At 44.5% G+C, this 23,047-nt stretch overlaps 1 protein-coding gene across 2 annotated transcripts; it reads right to left on the minus strand.

Annotated features, from left to right (window-relative positions):
- Positions 1-243: 243 nt before the first annotated feature.
- Positions 244-18,845, minus strand: slc7a14a (solute carrier family 7 member 14a). 2 transcript variants are annotated; one of them, XM_061696773.1, is made up of 10 exons: positions 18,828-18,845; positions 11,919-12,343; positions 10,843-11,079; positions 7,682-7,899; positions 6,587-6,733; positions 5,640-5,848; positions 4,644-4,791; positions 3,581-4,067; positions 2,454-2,690; positions 244-1,296 (listed from the first exon to the last, which is right to left on the minus strand). In XM_061696773.1, the coding sequence occupies exons 2-10, from the start codon at positions 12,223-12,225 to the stop codon at positions 1,025-1,027; spliced, it is 2,262 nt and encodes a 753-aa protein (XP_061552757.1). In that variant the 5' UTR covers positions 12,226-12,343; positions 18,828-18,845; the 3' UTR covers positions 244-1,024. The 2 variants fall into 2 exon arrangements, with proteins under 2 accessions (XP_061552757.1, XP_061552756.1); XM_061696772.1 differs by lacking the exon at positions 18,828-18,845 and having other exon boundaries at positions 11,919-12,387.
- Between the last annotated feature and the right edge of the window lie 4,202 nt (positions 18,846-23,047).

The raw sequence follows: 23,047 nt of genomic DNA on the forward strand, positions 1-23,047 counted from the left end.
AGTATATTTATTTATTTTAGTCGTTCATCTCATTAAATAGTTTATCGATTTATTTTTAATAATCCATTAAAGATTGAGCTACAGTGCAAAAAAGAAAGAATTTGCAGTACATTTATTTTTTTCTAAATCAAATAATTGCTTCATTCATTGTATTTCAATTATTTATAAATATTTAAAAAAACAGTATCAATAATTTTACTTCTAAAATGAATTAAAATGTATCAGTTACTTTTGTATCTACTTTTGCATGAACTTATCTCACAATTGATTATTATACCTAATAAAATACACAATAATAGTAAAAAAATAAATAAATACAGTTTACAAATACATGTAACATTTCTGCATTAAATATTTGGTTAAATAATTACAAATGAATGAATTCTAAATAATGAAACAAAACAATGAACATGAATTATCCTGTTCTTAAAACTGGTGAATTAATATGTATTAATGAATCTATCTATTTTTATATTCAATCGTGTCATTAAATCATTTGTCAATTGATTTATTGTAATTGATTGTTGAAATTGGTGAATTCATTATAATTTCATTAATTATAATTGTAAGTATTCATTTATTCCTCAAGTAACATTTCAAATGTTCTCTCTCTTTTTTGTCTTTTCTACAACTTCATACAATTTGTCCAATTTACCAATCGAATGCCCAGCCCTGGGTGAGACGCTTTTTTGATTTATTTTGTATTTTTCTATGAACATATTTCTTACGATAAAAAGACGTGCTGACTTGTCGTCGTCGCCGCTGACTAGCGAAGCGAGCGTTCCGATCTGCGGCGTTGCATCACGCCCGCCCGCTTATCTCTCCGCTACGTCTGCACTTTGCTATCAGGGGCCGAAACCGCGAAGGACGTAGCAAGGGGGGTCGATTTTGCCCACGGAGTCCGCACACACAAACAGCAACCCGCCCACACGCTGGCATGCACGCGTACCCGCCGACCGCTCGCTCGCTCGCCCGCCCGACGCCCGGCGCTCAAGACGGTCCCCCCCCAAAAAACGGGGAAAATTCAATAATCCACGGGGTCCTCCTCCCCCTCCGGGGCGGCGCCCGGCCTCCGAACGGGCGTCCCGTCGCTCTCCGGCCGGGCCCGCGGCGCTCTGCCCTCCGGGCCCGACGACGTGACCTCGGCCGGCGGGTCGAAGTCGTCGTCGAAGCCGCAGAAGCCCTCGTCCACGCCTTGGTCGTAGCGTCGGTAGGTGGAGGCGTGCGCCTCGTTCTCGCGGGCCCTGATCTCCAAGGTGCTGTTCCGCATGCCGTAGCCGAAGTAGATCAGCACGCCTGCCGCCCGAACGGGAAGTGCAGTTATTCCACATCCAAAGGGATTTTCGATAGCGATGACCAGTCCGACTACTCACACCTGAGTACTCGCCGATACCGAGTACTGATACCACTAACACGATGACATATAATTGAGAACAAAGACCTTTCTTGCTTTATGAACTACATGAGGATTTGCCAATGCGTAGCGCCGACTAGTGGCGAGGAGGACTTACTGCACGTCATATTTACGGCTTCAAGTATCAGTGGCTGATATCGGCAGCCTTCACGAGTACCGGATACCTGGCAATAAGGCCGGTAACGGTACCTGCTGTCGGTACTCGTCCATCCCTTCTTTTGGCCTACTAGTATGCGATTAAACCTCACTAGCAGACTACTGTGCTGCATTAGTAAAACAACTACCAGGGACAAATTCCTTGTGTGTTTTTCGACGTATGATGATTCTGATTCTGATTCGGATTCTGATTCTGAAGTGGCAATGAGTCACGCGCTAGTAGAACGACTGCGTGACTGTCGGACTAATAACTTTTTCGACTGCCAGCACCACTTTTTGACTTCTCGTGCGCAATTAATGCTGACTAGTAAAATACCGTGCTGAATTAGCAACACTACTCGATCCAACGAGTAGAACAATTGTGTCTTATAACATTTTTTTCCCGACTATTAGTGCCACTTTTGGCCTACTAGTATGCAACTAAACCTCACAAGTAAACGACTGTGCTGTACTAGTAACACTACTAGCCCCAACTAGTAGGCATGTGTCATGTACTAGTAGCCTCCTTCATCTCGCTACATCTGCACACTCCTAGTACTACTAGTGAAGTGCATAGATGCTAACTAGTATAATCGTATAATGTCACTTATCTTTAAATTCAATATATAAAACAATATTTTTATATAACGTATTATACAGTATTTCCATGATAAAATTAAAATGTTTGTCTTGGATTGTTTTTTCTTGAAAGATTAACATAAAATAGCATTAAATAATGCCATTAAGTTCTGAGAATAAAGTCTTAATTGCTAGAATAATTACTACTAATACTACCAAAATTATTTTCAAAATGTCATGTTTTCGTCCTCTCTAACATCAACAAACTAGCACTAAATAATATATAAAAAAGCCGGCACACATTTAAGCAAACAAGTTGACTGACCCACGAGACACCAAATGGAGAATCGTATCCAGGTGATGGCGGACAGCTTGAGCATGAGGTAGATGTTGACCAGCATGGCGGAGGCGGGCACGAAGGGCACGCAGGGCGCCATGTAGGGCAGCCGCTTGGGGTTCTCGGGCTGCTGCAGGATGACGACCACCAGCAGGGCCAGGACCGCCGGCAGCAGGATGACGAGGAGCAGAGCCCACCAGCGACCGGCCGCGATGTTGCTCGCGCCTGCACAACGTCAAAAACACGTCCTGACTTGGTTCGTTACTGAGTTACTTCGCGAGGAATCGTAGCTGGAATATGTCAAGAAAAAAGTCAAAGGTCTTGAAGGAATTTGAAATAAACACATTTTCTGACAAAACATGTTCGATTTCATCTTTATTCTAGAAATTATGACTCATATTTTTGGGGATATGAAATGCTATTTTATCGATGAAAATTACAAGGAAAAGTCACAATTCTTAATTTTTCCCCACCCCCCCAAAAAATCCCATAATATTTCAACCGGCGTAGCACCTTCTTCACCACAACGGACCGCTACAAAGTCCGCATCGCTGCAGACGATCTCCCGTTCCGTTCGTCCCTCACTCGTGAACAAGACCCCGAGATATTTGAACTCCTCCACTTGGGGCAGGATCTCCCCCTCCTGGAAGCCGTCACCTTATCGGGGCGGAGGGGTTTGTGTGTCCCAATGATCCGAGGAGCTAAGTTGTCTGGGTCTTAGGAATAATATTTGTAATATAATATTGTTATTTTATAGAAGAAACATCACGAGAAAAGAAAATCGAACAATGTAAAAGTCGGAAAAAAAAAAATGTAATTTCAAATTTACTCCGGAAATCTTGCGAGTTAGTGTAATCCGCCCTGAAAAAAAAGAGCTTCAGATAAGAAAAAGATAATCCCGCTTGTTAGCCGCTAGCAAGTCTCCCGGTTCGCGCGAGGTTCGCGCTCTCCGTTGTCGTTTAAGTGATTCACTAATTTCACTGTGACCAGCTACGTAAATACGCATAGTGAGGAAAGTCAGTTTTTCAGCCAGGAAAAGGAGCTTAGCAACCTAAAAAGCCGAGTTAGCCGCTAGCAACCCTGCTGGCGGACGACTCCGGTGAGAATGTCCTTACCAAATATGATGAAGGAGCAGAAAGCGAACATGAAGACGAAGAGCAGCAGCACACACACGGTGACCGTCTTCCCCGTGGCGGCGGTGGGCCGGTCCATCTTCCCCGGGAGTCCTAGTCGAATCCTCAGGGTGTAGTAGCGGGGCCCCAGCAGTTTCTTGAGCCGCCGCATCACGCCGCCCTCCGACTCCTCGGCCTCGATGCCGCTGCCCATGTCCACGGTGCCGTAGTTGGGGTGCCCGACGGCGTAGGCGTTCTTGTCGGGCTTGCCGATCAGCATCTCGTTGTCGCCCAGCGACGGCAGGTTCTTGGCGCCGCACGTGTTGGTGGACTCGTCGGCGTCGTCGCGGCCCGGCGAGCGGGTGTCCTTCTCACACTCGGCCAGGACGCCTTCCTTCCTCTTGACGTTCTGCTCCTCCGACAGGAAGTTGACGAAGCCGTGGATGTCGCCCTCGGGCTGGTAACGCAGCAGGAGCACGCACAGGCTCACCTGGAGAAGTACACGACACGTTTTCCGTCACTTTGGCGGCAGGAAAGCGCAAAATCCACGCTCCGTGGAACGCATCGCTCGGAATGAAACACATTTTATCCAGGAGGTGACGTAGGGCGGTGAGAGCGTGGAGACTGCGGAGTTGGATGCTGCTAAGGAACTGCCCGCAGGATACGCTAACATTAACGTGTGTTTATTTTCAGAATTTATGTAGTGTAGGAAACTACAAAATCCATCTGGCATTGAAGGCATCGCCTGGAAAGAAAGACATTTTATCCGAGAGGAGACTGAGGGCAGCGGTTTGAACTGGCTCTGTAGTGCCTTCGAGACGACTTTTTAAAAAAATTCAGCCCCTCAAGCCAGCTTCAATTACACCATGAAATTTGGTAGGCATGTCCATCATAAGTAGACCCAGAAAAAAAGTCTCAGGAACCCATGCCTGAAATGACACAGAAAGTCTGCCATTTAGTCATTTTGCCAATTTCCAGATATTATTCGATGAGTACAAATTGAAAGTGCGGCACGACGGTAAAAATGTTACGACTCGATGAAGACGTTTGTCGGTCTCGTACACACCAGAGTGTAGGCCAGCAGCGTGCCGATGGACATCATCTCGATGAGGTCTCTGAGGCTGACCAGCAGGGACAAGAGCGCCGCCAGGAAGCCCGACACCACGCACGCCACAGCGGGGGTCTCCGTGAAGGACGACACGTGGGCCAAGAACCTGTGTGCAATCACACACGCGTGCAAAACATTCAACGACAGGTTCCACCAGGAGGTCGGCAAACTTTTTGGGTCCAGGGCCGAGACCCCCCCTCATAAAATGAACCACGACTACCGCGCGTGCAGTGAACCCCCGCATATTCGTGGTTCGACATTCGCGAAATCACCGAGTCCCTGATTTGTATTTTTGGGACCTGTCCTCCTGTATTTGCTGAAAAACGCTTGTTTTTGTGCTCAGGTCAAAGCAATAAAAGTGGTGCTTTGGTGCCATTTTGTAGCATTTTGCTAACAAGGAACTAAGGGGAAATAAGTGGAGAGGCTTTATCCAGACAAAAAGTAGTTACAGTTACTCGTGGAGTTTCACTATTTGCTGCAAAGTTCCATTTTGTCAGGATCAAAAGTCGTAATCTTACAAGAAAGCTACAATAGTAACATTATGATATGAAAGATTAACGAAGGGCAAAAGTCATATGGAAGATTCTCGTAAAAAATATTATTCTGGAAAAGACACCTTTATACTCTAAAAGATTGAACCGCATTGAAAAAAAGTGACTTTATTCCTGTACTAAGGCGCTTTTAGTAAAATAAATAAATAAAACGACTTTATTCATGCAGTAATGATACGTCACAATCATATCAGCGCTTATGATTGTCCCAAAGCTAATGTAGGGAGCAATAATTGATTTAATTGGAACGCTAATGGGCCTACATGGACGGTATACACTTTTTGTTTTATGAAATCATGCCACATCCTCGTTTCTTGCAAATTATTTAGCGGACGCCCAAGCTACGGCCCGCAGACGGAGTCCCAAAAACGAGACGTCTCCGGAGAGCGTACGAGGGACTGACTTGAAGAGCAGGCCGTCGCCCGCCATGGCGTAGATGATCCTGGGCATGGGGAAGAGCGAGCCCAGCAGCGAGACGGTGAGGCCGGCGATGGAGCCCACCGCCACGATGTACTTGGCGAACATGCAGCCGTGCGCGCCGAACATCTCCATCAGGGGCGCGTCGGCGTCGATCTCGTCGTACGGGACCATCAGGGTCAGGATGACGGACACCTGCGGGGGGGGGGGCATGTTCATGAATGTTCCATTCAGCCAAGGCTCATATTTGACATTAGGAAAATCGCAGCTCAAGTGTCACAAAGATTATATATAACCATTTCATCGAACTGGATTGTGTTGTATGAATGGCAAACGTTTTATTGCGTCTTCCGCCATCTAACTAATACATTTTTCTGTCTGTCATTTTACGTTGCGGTCATAGACAGATGAACAAGGATCCATTAGTTGGAATAAAATTGGTGAATATTATTATCTAAATATTGATTAAAAAACACATTTTAGTGTCCATGTGATTTCCCTTAAGGGATTCAAACTGGTCAATTACGATGTTTTGAAATTATTCAAGTTGTTGTTCAAATTTTCATTTCAATTTCAATTATATCAGTAATTTGGTGTCAATTTTAGTCCATTTTAAATGACATCAAATTACATTTTAGTTGAAGGAAATCGACTGAATCTGAATTTGAGCATTTCGCGCAGTTTTAAAAATGGTGTTTCCTTTCAGAGTTGAATATAATAAAAACGTAGACAGAAGCATATAGAAAATCCATTTTAAAAAAAATGTATAACCTGCACTGGATGCAGTTTATTGGATTTAGCCTCACAGGAACTTTCATCAGAGGCAGCCGTTGCCCCGAGCAACCATCTCCCAACAAGTCAGAATAACAAACTAAGCTCACAAAGACGCCGCGTCCGGCAGGCTGCGTGGGTGCGGTTTCCGCGGCGACCTACCGACACGTACGCCGTGAGGCACGTGACCAGCGAGGCGGTGATGGCGTACGGGATGGACGTGTTGGGACTTTTGGCTTCCTCGCCCGTCGTGGCGATGATGTCGAAGCCGATGAAGGCGTAGAAGCAGGTGGCGGCGCCTTGCAACACCTGCGGCAAGACCAAAGTACATTCCAATTAAGAATTGCCTTTCGAAATAAAATTCGATCATGCCAAATATTTTGAAATGAAAAATCTGAATAAAAATACTTATTTTACGTCATATCCATAATTTTAAAAATAAAATAAATATGGACTTCAACATTTTAATAGAACAAATACAAAATATCTTTTCTATGAGTAACTACGGACAAACCAAATTTGAACGAGACGTGAAATAAAGTGAAAAAAGAAGCAAATACAAATAAAAAAAATCTATAATTTGCATGCTTCAACATAAATATGTTAAAACTGAATATAAAAATACTGTAAAAAAAAAAAAAAAAAAGAAATGAAAGAAAAGAAAAAACTAAAAACTAAAAAAAAAAAAACCTTGGCCGGCATTTGTATAACACAAAGAAAATCAAGAATTTAAAACATTATAAAACATACTAGCTTTCTTTCGAACACACTTAAATAACTGTACAAAACAAAAGGTGGAAACAAAAATAAAAGATCTTTGCTCACTCAGTTTCAACCTGTTCTGTTTTGTTTTGTTTTTTTTGCATAAAATCAAATAGAAGCACATTTTGGCTGTTTATTTGCCTACCTTTAACCTGGCCTGCATCTACATATGAAAAACACCAAAAATATAACAATTATTTGTAACTAATTCTGGCTAACACATTTTGAAAAATAAAATCCACTAGCTGCCTTTCTAACTCACTGGGAGGGGGAGTACAAAATGCAAAAAAAATATATATATATACTGTATAAATTTAAAAAATTTAAAAAAAAAAAACAACCTCTCTGTCAACTTACTTTTAACCATTGTATGCAAATAAAATCAAATAAAACCGTTTGGCTGTGCAGTTGCCTGACTAACCTGCATCGACGTATGCCAATTAACAAAAAAGAATTCTAATTCTCAGCTGTGTTTGGACCCTCGCGCTTACGCACCCCCGACCAGCCGAAGGGCAGGAACCTGCCGTGGTCCCAGTTGTCCCCGTTGACGAAGAAGAGCCCGGCCACCATCATGAAGAGCCACACCAGCAGGTTGATGACGTTCAGCGCGTTGTTGAAGCCCACCGAGTTCTTCACCCCCAGCGCCACGATCACCGTCACCAGCAGCGCGATGAGCAGCGCCACGAGGTCCGGATACGACTGCTCTCCTTTACCTAATGACGAGAACAAAAAGAACATCCCAAAAAAAAATAAAAAATTTTCCTCCGAGGGCCACATCAACGAATTCTGAAGGATGTAACGGGGTACTTTGAAGTGATATAACTTGAATTCATTAAAGGCGTTTAAAAATCGTCCATCAAAGGAACTGTTGATTTAAGAAGGAAGCTGGGAATTTGGTGTCCTGTAATAATAATAATAATAATAATAATAATTCGGTGTTCAAAAAGAAAGAAAAATGGCCTGCAAAAATGAATTACTGAAAAAAACAATTAGTACTGCTTTCAAGTCTGCCAAGCAGGGAAATGAAAACGTAAAAAAAAGCTTCAACACTTAACAAGCTCCGCCTGTTGACAAATCAATCATCCAAACAAATAAGTAATAATTTGGAACACAAATAAACCATTATGGCATCATAAATTTAGATGGTTGTAGCCTGTCAAAACGCATTTAACGGCAAGCTAAGCAAAACCTCCCCCTTTGTCCTCGCCCAAACATGGTACGGCCCTGGTCACCTTTGCTATAAAATGCTTTGCTTTAGTCCGGTACCGCTTTTGCCAGTTGACTGCGGAACATCCCTGCACCTCTCAGGCCAGTAAACCTCAGCGTCATCTGGTAAACACACTAAATATATTATTACGTTTGCTTCCACCACATGGTGCCATTGTTGAGTATGGACTAAGAATTTCCCGTTAGCACGACTTGAACTGATCACATTCTTTAGCCTAGCACGTGCCGTAGCCTCGCACGTGCCGTAGCCTCGCACGTGCTTTAGCCTAGCACGTGCCGTAGCTTAGCACGTGCCGTAGCCTAGCACGTGCCGTAGCCTCGCACGTGCCGTAACCTCGCACGTGCCGTAGCCTCGCACGTGCTTTAGCCTAGCACGTGCCGTAGCTTAGCACGTGCCGTAGCCTAGCACGTGCCGTAGCCTCGCACGTGCCGTAACCTCGCACGTGCCGTAGCCCCGCACGTGCTTTAGCCTAGCACGTGCCGTAGCTTAGCACGTGCCGTAGCCTAGCACGTGCCGTAGCCTCGCACGTGCCTTAACCTCGCACGTGCCGTAGCCTCGCACGTGCTTTAGCCTAGCACGTGCCGTAGCTTAGCACGTGCCGTAGCCTAGCACGTGCCGTAGCCTCGCACGTGCCGTAGCCTCGCACGTGCTTTAGCTTAGCACGTACTGTAGCTTAGCACATGCTGTAGACTCGCACATGCTTTAGCTTAGCACAGCTCAAGAGGCATGGCGAGCCGAGCTCAAAGCAACTTTCGTGGACCATGTTTTATAATGATATAAAAATCACCCCTCTGCAGTATATTAGATTGGTTTTGAACGACTGCTGGGTCAATATTAGGTCGTCATGAAAATGCAGCAAATATAATGACGCTTCTAAGCGGCCCGTGCAATGATCAGACGATCTCTGAACTTGTTCACCGCCAAGCCGTTTTCAAAGCAGAGTTCCCAATATTGTCAGACCTTTTAGACCTTTTTCATTTTGACTGATATTTCAAAGCCCGCAGGGTTCTCTAACAATATGAGCACATAACCTACCAACGTAGAGTGGCCTTTTTTTTCCACCAGAGAAAAAAAGTTTGTTCCTAGCTTTTTTCGTTCTTTAGTAATCAGCACTATAACACGGGTCGGTTTCACCAAAAATGGCGGTTTCTGACCATAAAGTGGAGAAAAAGAGCCTGTCCTGATCTCACATTTAAAGTGATGCAACGCTGCCATCTATAGGGATCTGTTACTCATTGCTGTGGTTTACCAACCTGAATTTCACAATTAGCCGGGCGAGACCCTCTTCCACGTCTACCCGCTGAAAAACAAACGACAAATTTGTACGTTTGCGTTCCAGTTGACGAATCGAAACATCCGAGGAGAGAGAAAATCATTTTCTTCCGGCCAAACGTTGCTTGTGTGGTCGTTTTCAACGCGATGGCGGGTGTTCCGGCGCTTCGCAGTCGAAGGGAGCCGGGCCGAGCTCAGGCCATGCAATATGCGTGTTGCCAGGCGACCGAGCCGCCTCATGACAGCGCATTCTTCAGTTTTGCGATTAAAAAACATGAAGCGCTCCCTACTCATTTGACCAGCTGGGAAACGATTGCGTCGGTCGTGTCTGCTGTCCTTCTAATATGCTTCTTGCGTGTTATTGTGCTGCTCATTTATTCATTTGCTCATGTGCAACTAAAATAAACTTACAGTAAAACGTTAACGCTAAATAGTTTGCATATGCAAATACAAATAAACAATTTCAAATTATTTCACGAAGATCACAGAGATACAGTATATACCTGTGAGTAATGTTTCGGTGTTTAAAAATTGTTTTTGCACCGGATTTGAACAGTCAAAAATTGTCGCCTCGCCTTGGCCACTGGGAGGCAGTACTCTATAATACAGTCATGCAGACACAAACAAAGAAGAATTGACTTCTACTACTACTGCTGCTCAGTAATTTGCTATAATATTAGTCATTTTTCATAGAGGATAGAGAATATATGAACTTTGAGTATTATTAGCGGTCAGACTCGCCGTCTAAATAACCCTTCGCTAATCACGTGGACGTTGAATGAATGACAAATCAGAAAACGAATCCTTAGTCCTTGTACTATTCCGAAATAAAGACATGCCACTGTCCAACAAATAAAAAATCTTGACAATTTGAAAACTATCAATCGTCCCCTGTTTAAGCCCTGGTCGTCGTTTTTTGGGGTCGCATATTTAGTCAAAACAACGTAAAAGACAGCGGGCGCATTTCCCCTTCACAAAACGCCTTTTTAGTTTAAAATGGCTTACTTTAACCAGGATCCCTCACTGCTTCGCTGTTTTGTTTTCCGTTTTTTTTTGTTTTGTTTTTTTGCGTAGCTGGCTGTGAGGCAGCTATTTTTCAGGATCTTCTGCGAAACCAGCTTATGTCACTCGCCTCCACGAGAACGCACCGACTCACCAAAGCCGTTGAGCGTTCCGACGTGCGTCGTCATGAAGCCGCTGATGCTGTGGTTGGCCAGCGAGTCGGCCATGCTGCTGAGTGCCGAGGCGCCCGCCGCCGTGCCTATCAGGTACTCCAGGATCAGGTTCCAGCCGATGAAGAAGGCCACGCACTCGCCCACCGTCACGTAGCTGTACGTGTAAGCCGAGCCGGTGGTCTTTGGCACGCGCACGCCGAACTCTGCGTAACACACTCCTGCCACGTGGGAGAGAGTCGAAGTTCGGACATCCACTCACGAACGTTAAATTTTCAAACATTCAGGGGGGGGTGAAAAAAAACAACGCTTTCATGTTAGTTATAAAAAAAAATTATCAGTCCAAATTTTGAATTGTGCGCCTTAAGTGTACTACTGTACATTTTGCCGCAACCCAGGTAAGCTCCAGTAAGCTCCGTTGTCCATCGTCACAGAATTTTGTGAATTTGGTTGCATGCGCTGTTTGTATGGGTTGCTGCTCCTTTTGTGTTCAAGTTGCAGTTCTTCCAAGGTTTATAATTGCCGCAATTTGATGCTAATCTCCGTTCGCCCGTCGATGGTATTCCGTTTTACACGTTAGCATAGCGACTTTTGTTTGACAGTTGTTTTTTTGTCAGTGGTGAAGCACTGACCCCAATGTACAACTACAATTGTAATATTTTTTCCATGAAATTTTAGCTTTATTGCCAACAGTCTATTTGCCTTATTTCGCAGGATTTCTATTGGCTGCACTCTTTCCAATACTGTACGTCGATGTTGGATTTTTTTATTTTTCTTTTTTTTCTTTTTTTCTTTGGTCCAACCAGATTTCAGCCTCCGTGTTGCCATGTCAATCTAAACTGCCCAGGGCCTTCAGAATCATTAGTGCTGGCAGTGGAACTTCAACTAAATTAGCTTTGGGACTGCTTTCACATGGCCAGCCCCCTTGATGACATCAGCATGATTCCTTCCACTGATTAGTTGGCCTTCTGGAACATACCGGTAACTCGTTGGTAAATTGGAGAGTGTCTGTATTGGATTGGACTGATGAGGCAGGCTGAAAAGAGAGTGACTCTCTTACCTGACAAAATGGAGGCCACGGCGGCGATGATGAAGGACACGATGACGCCGGGGCCGGCCATCTCTTTGGCGACCAGGCCCGACACCACGTACATTCCCGTGCCCACGCAGCTGCCCACGCCGAGGGACACCAGGTCCACCGTGGACAGCACGCGGGCCAGCCGGGTGCCGTGCGGGCCCGTGCCCGACGTGGCCGAGTCCAGCATGGACTCCACGGGCTTGGTTCTCAAGACGCGGGACGTAAAGGTGCGCCACGTGGCGCCCCATTGGACCCGCCGGGGGTCCAGTTTGCCTGCCAGGCCGCTCATGCCGACCCTTTTGGAGGCCGAGAAGAGATGTGGAAGGGATTTATTCTGTAGATGAGATCACTGTGTTGTCTTGGTTCTCGTTCACTGGATTCTTGGTCCCCGCATGGTGAGATATCACCTAAAAAAAAATAATAATAATTATTTATTTTTTTTAAAATGCAAAATCATGCATCATTCTTGAATCCCAAGTTCAATTTTATTTAACTTTTTAGTACAATATATTTGCATTTAATCTTTCAGGGATTTAGCTGTTTTTAGTTTGGCTTTAAATTTTCTTTCGGTACAATTTCTATTTAACATTTACAGTGTACGTGCAATACATTTTAGTTGAATCATTATTTCAGTCGTGTTTTAATGTTCAAACTCTGCCTAATAATCAGATTTCTACGGTCTTGTTTTGAAATGGCCGACTTCCTGTTCACTTGAGACTTTTTCATGCGTCCTGTTATGATGGACAACGTCCACCCAATTTCGTGTCAATGTAAAAACTGGCGTGGACCCCCCCAATTCGCAATGGTATTCGTCTGTGTGGTCTCCTCTCTCCACTTAACTCACCGAGTCTGGCGAGCAAACCCTTGCCGACGAGCCGCACGGCCACGTCGCCACTCGGCTGTAATAACAACCACTTCGGCGACGGTTGCCATTACAATTTGAGCGCTCCATTTTGTCTGCCACGCAAACATTTGTTTTGTAGCCCTGAGGCAGATTTCTAATTCAGTTAAACGCAGGGAGGAGGTTGAGTTGAGGTCAGTGTTGAGAAATAAGAGGCAATTTCCAGGAAATAGTCAGTGCAGTGATGGAGGAGGGCGAAGTCGGTGCGCTCGTGTGCGTGTTTGAACAGTCGTACGTGGCCCAAACAAGGTGACACAAAGCATTGTGGGCAGGCAGGCAGCAGGTGTTCCATCTACTTCACGCTTTGCCAACAGCGAGGATAAAGGTTGGCCTTGCGTTCAGCACAAAACGGGGAGGATTATCTCCATAACGCCAACAAAGTGTCAATTACAAGGGAGGGACAAAACAGAGCAATATCAATGTATCGCAGTGTGTCATCACTGGAGAGGGGCTAGCGTTTTCGGCCCCTATCCCGAACACTGTTATTCATTGAAGACTCTGAATTATACGTAGTTGTGGATGGGTCTTATATAATTCAATTGCAACATTTATGAAACTGTAATCCATTAGAATACTGGGTGAGAATGTGATTAAATTACAGTTGCTTATGGAAATTTCCACGATTACAATTTTAGTTGCATTTGAAGAATGGCTCCAAAAGCTGTTTTTTTTTTTTATATATATATATATATATATATATATATATATATATATATAAATATCGCTTCCTCCTCCTAAAGTTGTTAGTGATTGGCTCTCTCTGGTCATGTGCCATTCGGCCCTACTCTCAAACAGGACATTTTTCCAAAATAAAACCTCGAAGCGCAACCTTGTGTCGCAATCTATTAGTTTGTCTGAGATTTAGAAGAAGTTCAACTCATAGTAGCGCTTATGAACAAATAACAAGCAATCAAAAGGCCCTCCTTCACATGGCGCGTGTGCTGCACGTCTCTGGTATAGCGAGACCAATGGAGGACGACGACGGCGCCGTCGTTGATCGATCGTCGAAAGCCATCTTCGGTTTCCTCTCCAGACGAGCGACCTGTCAGTCGTGTCGTCTAATCGGCCGTGACTAAGACTCCGGTCTGCCTCCCCGCCACCTCCGGTTTCTTCTAACTCGGCGTCTGAATAACCCAATTAGGGCGTGCGTCATCTGGAGAGTAAAAACCCTGCTGGTGTCTGTGAATAGACCTTCAGTTTATGTGATTGGACAGACCAGGTTGCATGCGAGAAGAAAGACAGACGGCGGTTCGAGAGAGCGGAACAGGAGGCCCCGCTAACGATGAATGGATTTAGTAGTAGTAGTAGTCAGTCATAAAATCCATAATGGACTGAATCCGCAATAGGTGAACCGCGATATGGCGAGGGTAGAAGTGTATTCACAGTCTGCGTATATTTTCGCATTTGCGTATGGCCAGATGCACACCACCTATTTCATACGCCAGTGGTCAAGTGCCACTCATCACTTTCTAATGCACAAATTCAGTCTTTATCCCATCACGCATTTCAGTGCACCAAGTCGGTTTTTGAATGCGAATGTAAACAAGGACGCTAATGGCTGAGGCGCCATAAAACCAAGAATCGACGGCCTTTCTGCTTTGGCTTCTGCGTATGGAGATGAAAAGTGTTGGTTCACACGCGCGCGCACACACACACACACACACACACACACACACATACACGCACGCGCGCATACACTCCTGCAGTGATTCACCGGCCAGTCTGCCTGGCGTCCCATCTTCGTGGCACTAATGCGACCGCAGCGCGGGGCCTGCAGCGACTGGAAGTGTGCCCGCATGCCAGCATAAATAAGACACAACAGCGTACGCTTGCATCAAATGGAAGTGTGTTCAGACGGCATCATAAATAAAAAAAACAAATAAGAAAAACAACAACAACAACAGGTTCCACCGTCCAGCTTCCGTGACTAACTGGTCTATTTTTATGTTCACATCTCTTTTGGAGAAGCTTTACGACACGGTTGGGAAAATACCAATGTCTACTCATTTACAAGTATAGATGTGTAAAATGTAAATATAAACAATACAATGATTTGCAAATCTTTTTCAACCTATATTCAATTGAATGCATAACAAAAACAACACATCGAATGTTCAGACTGATTTGTTGTTTCTTATGCAAATAAATTCTCATTTTGAATTTGATGCCTGCAACACATTCCAAAAAAGCTGGGACGTGGGCAACAAAAGATTGGGAAAGTTGAGGAATGCGCCAAAAAAAAACCCTGTTTGGGACATTCCACAGGTGAACAGGTTAATTGGAAACAGGTGAGTGTCGCGATTGGGTATAAAAGGAAAATCCCCGAAAGGCTCAGTTGATCACAAGCGAGGTTCACCACTTTGAACAACTGCATGGAAAAACAGACTAATAGGAACAGTTCTCACCATAATTTTGCAAGGAATTTAGGGATTTCATCCTCTGCGGTCCATAATATCATCAAAGGATTCAGAGAATCTGGAGAAATCTCTGCACGTAAGCGGCAAGGCTGAAAACCAACATTGAAAGCCCGTGACCTTCAATCCCTCAGGCACCGCTTTAAAAACCACCCTCATTGTGTCAAGGATATTGCCACATGGACTAAGAAACACTTCGGACAATCATCGTCAGTTGCTACATCTACAAAGGCAAAGTTGCTTTGTTGCTACATCTACAAATGCAACTTAAAAGTCTACCATGCAACGCGAAAGACGTATATCAACAACACCCAGAAACGCCGCCGGCCGGCTTCTCTGGGCCCGAACGCTTCTGAGATGGACTGACGCAAAGTGGAAAAGTGTGCCGTGGTCTGACGAGGCCACATTTCCATTTTTGGGGGAAATTATGGACACCATGTCCTTTGGGCCAAAGAGGAAAAGAACCATCCGGATTGTTATCAGCGCAAAGTTCAAAAGCCAGCATCTGTGATGGTATGGGGAAGCGTTAGTGCCCATGGCATGGGTAACACATCTGCGAAGGCACCACACATCTACGAAGGCACAACTGCGAAGGCACCACACATCTGCGAAGGCACCATTAATGCTGAAAGGTACATGCAGGTTTTGGAGCAACATATGCTGCCATCCAAGCAAACCCTTTTTCAGGGACATCCCTGCTTATTTCAGCAAGGTGACGACAATCCACATTCTGCACGTTACAATAATGTGGCTTCATAGTAAACGAGCGCGAGTGCTAGACTGGCCTGCCAGCTGTCCAGAACTGTCACAATATCACAACAAAGACCCCGGACTGTTGAGCAACTGAAGTTGTACATCAAGCACGAATGGGAAAGAATTCCACCTACAAAGCTTCATCAATTAGTGTCCTCAGTTCCCAAATGTTTATTGAGTGTTGTTAAAAGGAAAGCTTATGAATCACAGTGGTAAGCATGGTCCTGTATCAGCATTTTTGCAGGCATCGAATTCAAAATGAGTCCATATTCGCACACAAAAAAACAACACAAAAATTGTTATCAGTTTGAACATGAAATATCTAGTCTTTTTTAGTTTATTGAATTGAATAATGTTTAAAAAGGATTTCCAAATCATTGTATTCTGTTTGTGTTTGTTTTACACAATGTCCCAACTTGATTGGAGTTGGGGTTTGTACATATGCAGTACATTGGTCCGGCAATTGGATACACACGCAATATAATAGAACACAACTATTATAACACACACACACACACACACACACGTTAACGTGTATTTCCATTCATCTCCAGTACACACATAATGTAAACGTCTGTCTGCCCATTCACATGCGCGCACAAACAACATATCATTTCATGTACACACACGTAATGTAAACATTGACATTCATAGGGCCGTTACTTTGCATGTACAGCATGTATGAACTGATGGTTGCGCGTGTGTGTGTGGTGTGGGTGTGCGCGCCCGTATGTGTGTAAAGAGGATGGCATTAGCCTTTAGTTGACGTCAATGCTAACACAGACAATGGCGTGGAGCTTGGCAGCCAGCCAACCATTTATGAATAGCCTATTAAGGTGTGTGTGCGTGTGTGTGTGTGTGTCTCACAGCTACATTGTACAATGAGTGAGTCAGTGACATCACATCTAAACTGTGGGCGGGGGTTGTCAATATTCAATATTCAAAATCATACCCTTGCTTAAAACCTAACAACTCTGGCTTCCAGCTCTCATTTGAAATCTTAAGCCAGCCTTGAAACCCTAATTATAATTATGAACCCAAAAATTTGAAAGGTAAGTGTTGCTGTTTTGGTTAGCAACAGAGTCCAAACGGGATCAGTGGTTAACGCCTTATGATTGCGTCTATGAACCGATACCATGAAACGTAATGTGCATTTATTTTATTGTTTTAACTTTATGGGAGCAGTGAGGTGTTAATTAGTTGTGGACACACTAATTGTGGCACGGCATCAACCACAATTACGATTGTGGGGGTCGGGGGGGGGGCTACTATTTGAAGAAATACGCCAGTGTGCAACGTGTACCGCAACGTTAGCTAGCTAAGCTACACACACCAGCATGTGCACTCCGATGTGAGGATGTCTTCGGGGACTGTGTGTGCGTGTGTGCGTGTGTGCGCGCGCAATCTGCTGTTGCTAAATTTGTCTGTTGCGTAATCCTCAGCTTCCGCTCGCTCACGTTTTTGTTTTTCTGACTTCCTCGTCAGCAAATGTGACGTCTGTCTGACACGTTCTTATCCATAATAATCATCATCATAATAGTGAAACCCTAATTTCAAACCCTACCCTTGACTTCAAACCCTAATTTGAAACCTGAATCCCAGTCAATTAGAAACCCAACCTTGTGCCTGGCTTTCAACCCTCAATTGAAAACCGTGTCTCAAACCCCCAATTTAAAACTCTAACCTTGGCTTCAAACTCTAGTTTGAAACCTTAATCCAAGTTTGAGACCTTAATGGGAAACCCCTAGAACTGTCTTGAAACCCTAATTAGAAACCCAACCCCTTGTTTAACTTCATTTAAAACTCTTGCCTAAAGCCCTGAATTTGAAACCTGAACTTTGGCTTCAAAACCTCTTTTGAAGTCTTTATCCAAATGTGAGACTTTAATTAGAAAGGCAAATTAAAAACCCAAGTGCTTGTTTGAAACCCTATTCCTTCCTGGCTTCCGACCCTCATTTGAAAGCCTCGTATTGAAATCCAAAGGCTTGTTTCAAACTCTCACCCTGACATTTACCCTCAATTTGAAACTTTAATCCAATTTCAAACACCCTAATTTAACTCAACCCTATGTTTGAAACCCTAGCCTTGTCTTGGAACCCTAATTTGAAACCTTACTACAGTCTTGAAACCAACATAAAAAGGAAGGTTGAGCCATCAATTTTCTTTACCGCTAATCCTCACCAGTGAACTAATTTGTCGGAAGAACCATCCACCCTTCTATCAATTTGGGGAGGGGGGCTACTATTTGGAGAAATACGGCAGTGTGAAACGTGTACCGCAACGTTAGCTAGCTAAGCTACACACACCAGCATGTGCACTCCGACGTGAGGATGTCTTCGGGGACTGTGTGTGCGTGCGGGGGGGGCAGGAAGAGGAAGAGGAGGAGCCTATCCCAGATGACTGCCGCCAGCCAATCACAGGACACAGCTATTGATGCATGTTTTTGGAAAAGCGGAATGACAAAAATATGGCTGGGAAAGTACTCATGGGTATCTGTATCGGGCCTCTTTTCGAGGTATCGGGTACTCGTGAAGGCTGCTGAAGCCAGCCAACCCCCCCCCCAAAAAATAAATAAAATCTGGCATCGAATAAGTCCTCCTCGCCAGTAGTTGGCGCCACATTGTGGAGGTTTGACACATCGGCCAACCATCATGTGTGTCCGGTCAGGAAAAAAAAAAAAAAAAAAGTGGTAGGCTATCGGAAACACACAAAAGCGCGAGGAAACTGTACAAAGTGGAAAATCGAAGACAGAACCTGAGAACTGTGCGTCAGACGTGCTAACCGCCTGTTTTCCAGTTGCCGTTTTTAGTCGCACCTGGGTACCTGTGGCGGGGCTGCAGACGTCTGCTTACAAGCAGGAGGGATAGAGAGAGAGAGAGAGAGAGAGAGAGAGAGAGAGAGAGAGAGAGCTGTGGCCATCTCTTGAGGGATTAGCCCACTTCTGCGCTGTGACACACAATGTCACGTGGATGGATAGAAAGACGGCTTCGGTCGGTAGATAGTTAAATGGCGAGATAGACGTATACATTCAACTCACCCCTGTGCAAAAAAAAAAAAAAAAAAAAAGAAAGAAAGGTGGCACCCCCGTCTTCCCTCACTCCAACGCCGCCGCTCTTGCGCCTCCTGTCCGGTCAAGGTGAGGCGCGCCTGGCCGGCTGATGGTGCTGATGGGGAGGACGACAACGAGCCAGCTGCAGCATCACCTTTAGCGGATTCCCCCCAACAATGAAAGGAGGGTTAGAGGTAAAGGGGAGGGGAAAAAAAGTGAAAAGAAGATGATCGGAGAAGAAGAAGAGGAGGAGGAGGAGGAGGAGGAGGACTCACTGCGGCACGGCTGGATGAAACGATGCCCGCATCAGCAGCAGCATCTCTGGGCTGGAGGAAGAGGAGGGAGGAGGAAGAGGAGGAGGAGGGCACGGGAGGGAGTGGACGATGATGCAAAAAGCTTTAAATCATTCACGAAGCTGTTTGAGCGCGCGCGCGCGCACGCGTGTGCGTGGCGATTTTATTGATTTATTTATTTATTTTTCTCATCCGCTGCAGCGGATGTGAGGCGATTTGCGGTCTGGTGGCGCCTCGTAAACGCATTCAAGCGCCCCAGCGGGCTTTGTTTTGGTCGCCGAATGTTTGGCGGCGAGCGGAATGACGCCGAGGATGACTTCGACCCGCGACAAGAAACTTTGCGCAAGGGCGGGGCGCGGGCGAAGGCGAGAAATCGACCAATTGCGGTGCGGATCTGGAGCGAGGCGTGCCACCTTCTGCTTTGTGAATAACGCAGGCAACGTCAAGGACTTTTTTTTTTTTTTTTTTTTTTAGACGTATGCGTATTATCATTCATTTAAATATAATTGATTATTTCCAGTATATATACCAATTATTCAAATGGATGACTCAAAATACAAAAATATTTTTACAAAATAATATTGATTAATAGCTTCATTAATGATTTTTTTTAAAATGAATGACAGTACTTTTTGTACGAAATCTAACACATTCTCATAAGAACTATAGATTGTGTGTAAACAATATAGCAATGAATTGGCTTTGAAAGACAAATCGACTGACAATGACATTTTGTACAAAAAGCTTCTAAATAAAGCTTCAAAAAACAAGACATTTTTTGCATTAACATTTTTTTTGTGCACATAAACATTAGCAACGAGTTAGCTTTGAACGAAGGCATCCGACAAAAAAAAACTACAGTACTTTTTTTGTAAAAAAAAATGCTATTAAAGTCTCATGAATGACTACATTTCATATCAATTTTCCAAGGGCTCAAATATTCTAGCTCATCGCCAAGTACAAAAATGGAAATGAACAGCCATAATCCAAAGCATACCACATCATGGTAGAGGCCACATTATGATTGTTGCTTTTCAACACCGGTGGCCATCAATAGGCTAACACGAGTCGCCGTGGCAACACAACAAATAAACTGCCGAGTGGATGCGAAAGGTCACAATTGGGGGGGTGGGCGGTGGCCGCTAACATTTTGGCTTTGGGGCAGCGGAGGGGGGGGGGGGGGTCCACACGATTGATGTTTATCCGCATCAAGGCGCGAGGAGATGTTCATCGGCGAAGGCGGCGCCCGTCAGAGTCCTCGGAGGCTTTTCTTGTCAAATATTCATCACACGAATGCGTTATGATTAGCTGTTGAAGCCACACACAGACACCACATACACATTATTTGCGGAGAAGCTAAAGGAAAGAATGTAAGGAGGAAATCAAACAAAACGTTAGGGGAAAAAACAAGCAGCAATTTTCTCCAAGTGTTAAGAATAATTCAGAATTTGTCTTTTTGTGCCGAATGTTACTAAATTTATATGAACGTGAGTGAACGATATTAGTGCCTAATTGGCAATGAACAAAAAATGTTAGCATTTGTTTTTTTTTTTTGGTCCTGTTCAGCTGTTAGGTCAAGCAGAATGGAAAATCTGGATCCTTTTTATGCCGGAACAGTTTTACTGCTTCACAGTGGAGTTTTTACGCTTCCGCTGTGGTATTATAATTGAGGTTTATAGAGAATCAGACTTGATCAGTCGAACAGAATAAAGTTTCTAGAAGGGAGAGGGAAACAAAGACAAAAGACAAAGCACTCATTGTAAACGGGATGAGAGAAGTAAATCATTACATTATGTACAACAATGAAACGTTTAATATGAGTGTTGCATGGGGCTGTAGTGCTACACCCTGTGAGGGAAGGACAGGACAAGGACAGGACAGGACAAGAAGCATGGAGGACAAGGGTCGCGAACCCGGCTGTACAACTGTGTGGTGGCATTCATTATGTAAATTATAAAAGTCTACAGGACGACAGTATAATTTGAGGGGATACACAAGCGATTTGCATATTCATGAGTTATTTGTCGCAGTCAGTGTGAGACCCCACGCCCAGTGAAAGAGTCCTAGGGGCGTGTGCCTGCGGGTACATGCAAGTGAATTGATACCGTTTTACATGCACAAACACTGACGGAAGTGTCCTGCAATTGCATTGCAATAAACTTACCAATACATAAACAGCAAACAAGACATTTTGATCCCACTATTGACATAATACTTATTTCAAAACGACTTCTGATGCTAATGACCGTGTCGCTTGCTAGCGGCGTAGCGCTGCGGACGTGCGTGCGGCCACCGTGGCGCCGCGCTAAATGTCGCGTGACGCTTTGAGCGTTGTGACTGGTGAGCACCCACGCGCCCCCGGCGGAGAGACAGCTGTGCGACCCGAGTGCCGCTACCCATAATGCATTCCTGCGCGATGCGCTCAGCGGGCCACGGGGCACGGCTGACCCTTCGCAGGGGCATCAATCCAACGTGATCTACACTTGCATGCGTTATTCCGGAACGCGAAGCACGGCCTGTTCACGTAAAAGGAAGGCGGAATAAAGCCTTAATTGGTCTAATTGAGTTAACTGACTCGTATTTCCACAACGACCCGACGGCCCGTGTTTCAGGTAGATGAAATAGATGAATTAATAGAATAATTGATGAATTCATAGATGAATAGACGGTGGTACTGAGATGGCGGTCCGAGCAACCCTGCTTATAAGAGAGTCATTACAAGACAATATACTAATAAACGTTGCATGAGATAAAATAACAACATATGACAGTTATTAAAAAGAAAGCTGTGTTCATACATACCCGTAGTGCCCGTTTGGCCTCCTTTTCTTTCAAAATTGTGCACCTAATAAAGTTCTTTTCCTCTCCGTGTTAACAATACATAACGCCATTTACAATCGATCCGCAACAATCCAAGAATAGTAGTGGGTTTAACCCAAAGATTTACTGTCACACAACGGTCAATGTGCATCAAACCCTCGGAGATCATTGTAGAAATCAATTCATTGAACACATTATTATTGTCATCATCATCATCATCATCATATTTATATTATCCCACTGGCTGGCACGCAGCTCGCGGTGTTATTGTCATTACCTTCTCGCGATTATTTAGCTTGTGGACTTAGCGTATTCCTTGACCTTTGTTTTGTTTGTGTGCTGTCAAGCAGCGCAGCGCTAATGACCGCCTCTGTCAAATGAACACCTGCAGAGCATTATGGGATGGCCAACGGCAACCGTGGCGACACGCGCAAAGACGGGACCAATCGGAAAGCGAGGATTGTTTGGAAAGCTAGCAAGAGCGGTGCGATATGGCCTGAAAAATAAAATCCTCGATTGTTGCTCATAAATATGCAGTTATGTTCCATTCTGTGACACAGGACATGAAAGTTTGGGTAGAAACGTTAAAAAAGAAATAGACATCCTACGGCATTTTGTCATTATGTTTAATTAGCGGCAGGATTATGACGAGGCTTGTGGGGGTGGGGGGGGGGGGCAAGTATTTCCTATGAAAAAGCATTCCACAATGGATTATTTCTAATTCCTTAAAGATAATATATATAATAACATTACTATTGTTTGGTGTAGTGTATTTAAAAAAAAAAAAAGAGACAGACGCTTGAGTGCAGCTCCTCTTTTACAGTAAGTGGAAGCAATTAATGGCTCACCTATAAAAGATGAGGCTGACATTTGCACATCGG

Source organism: Phycodurus eques, chromosome 14 (assembly GCF_024500275.1).
Source record: "Phycodurus eques isolate BA_2022a chromosome 14, UOR_Pequ_1.1, whole genome shotgun sequence".
In the NCBI taxonomy this organism is placed as follows: domain Eukaryota; kingdom Metazoa; phylum Chordata; class Actinopteri; order Syngnathiformes; family Syngnathidae; genus Phycodurus; species Phycodurus eques.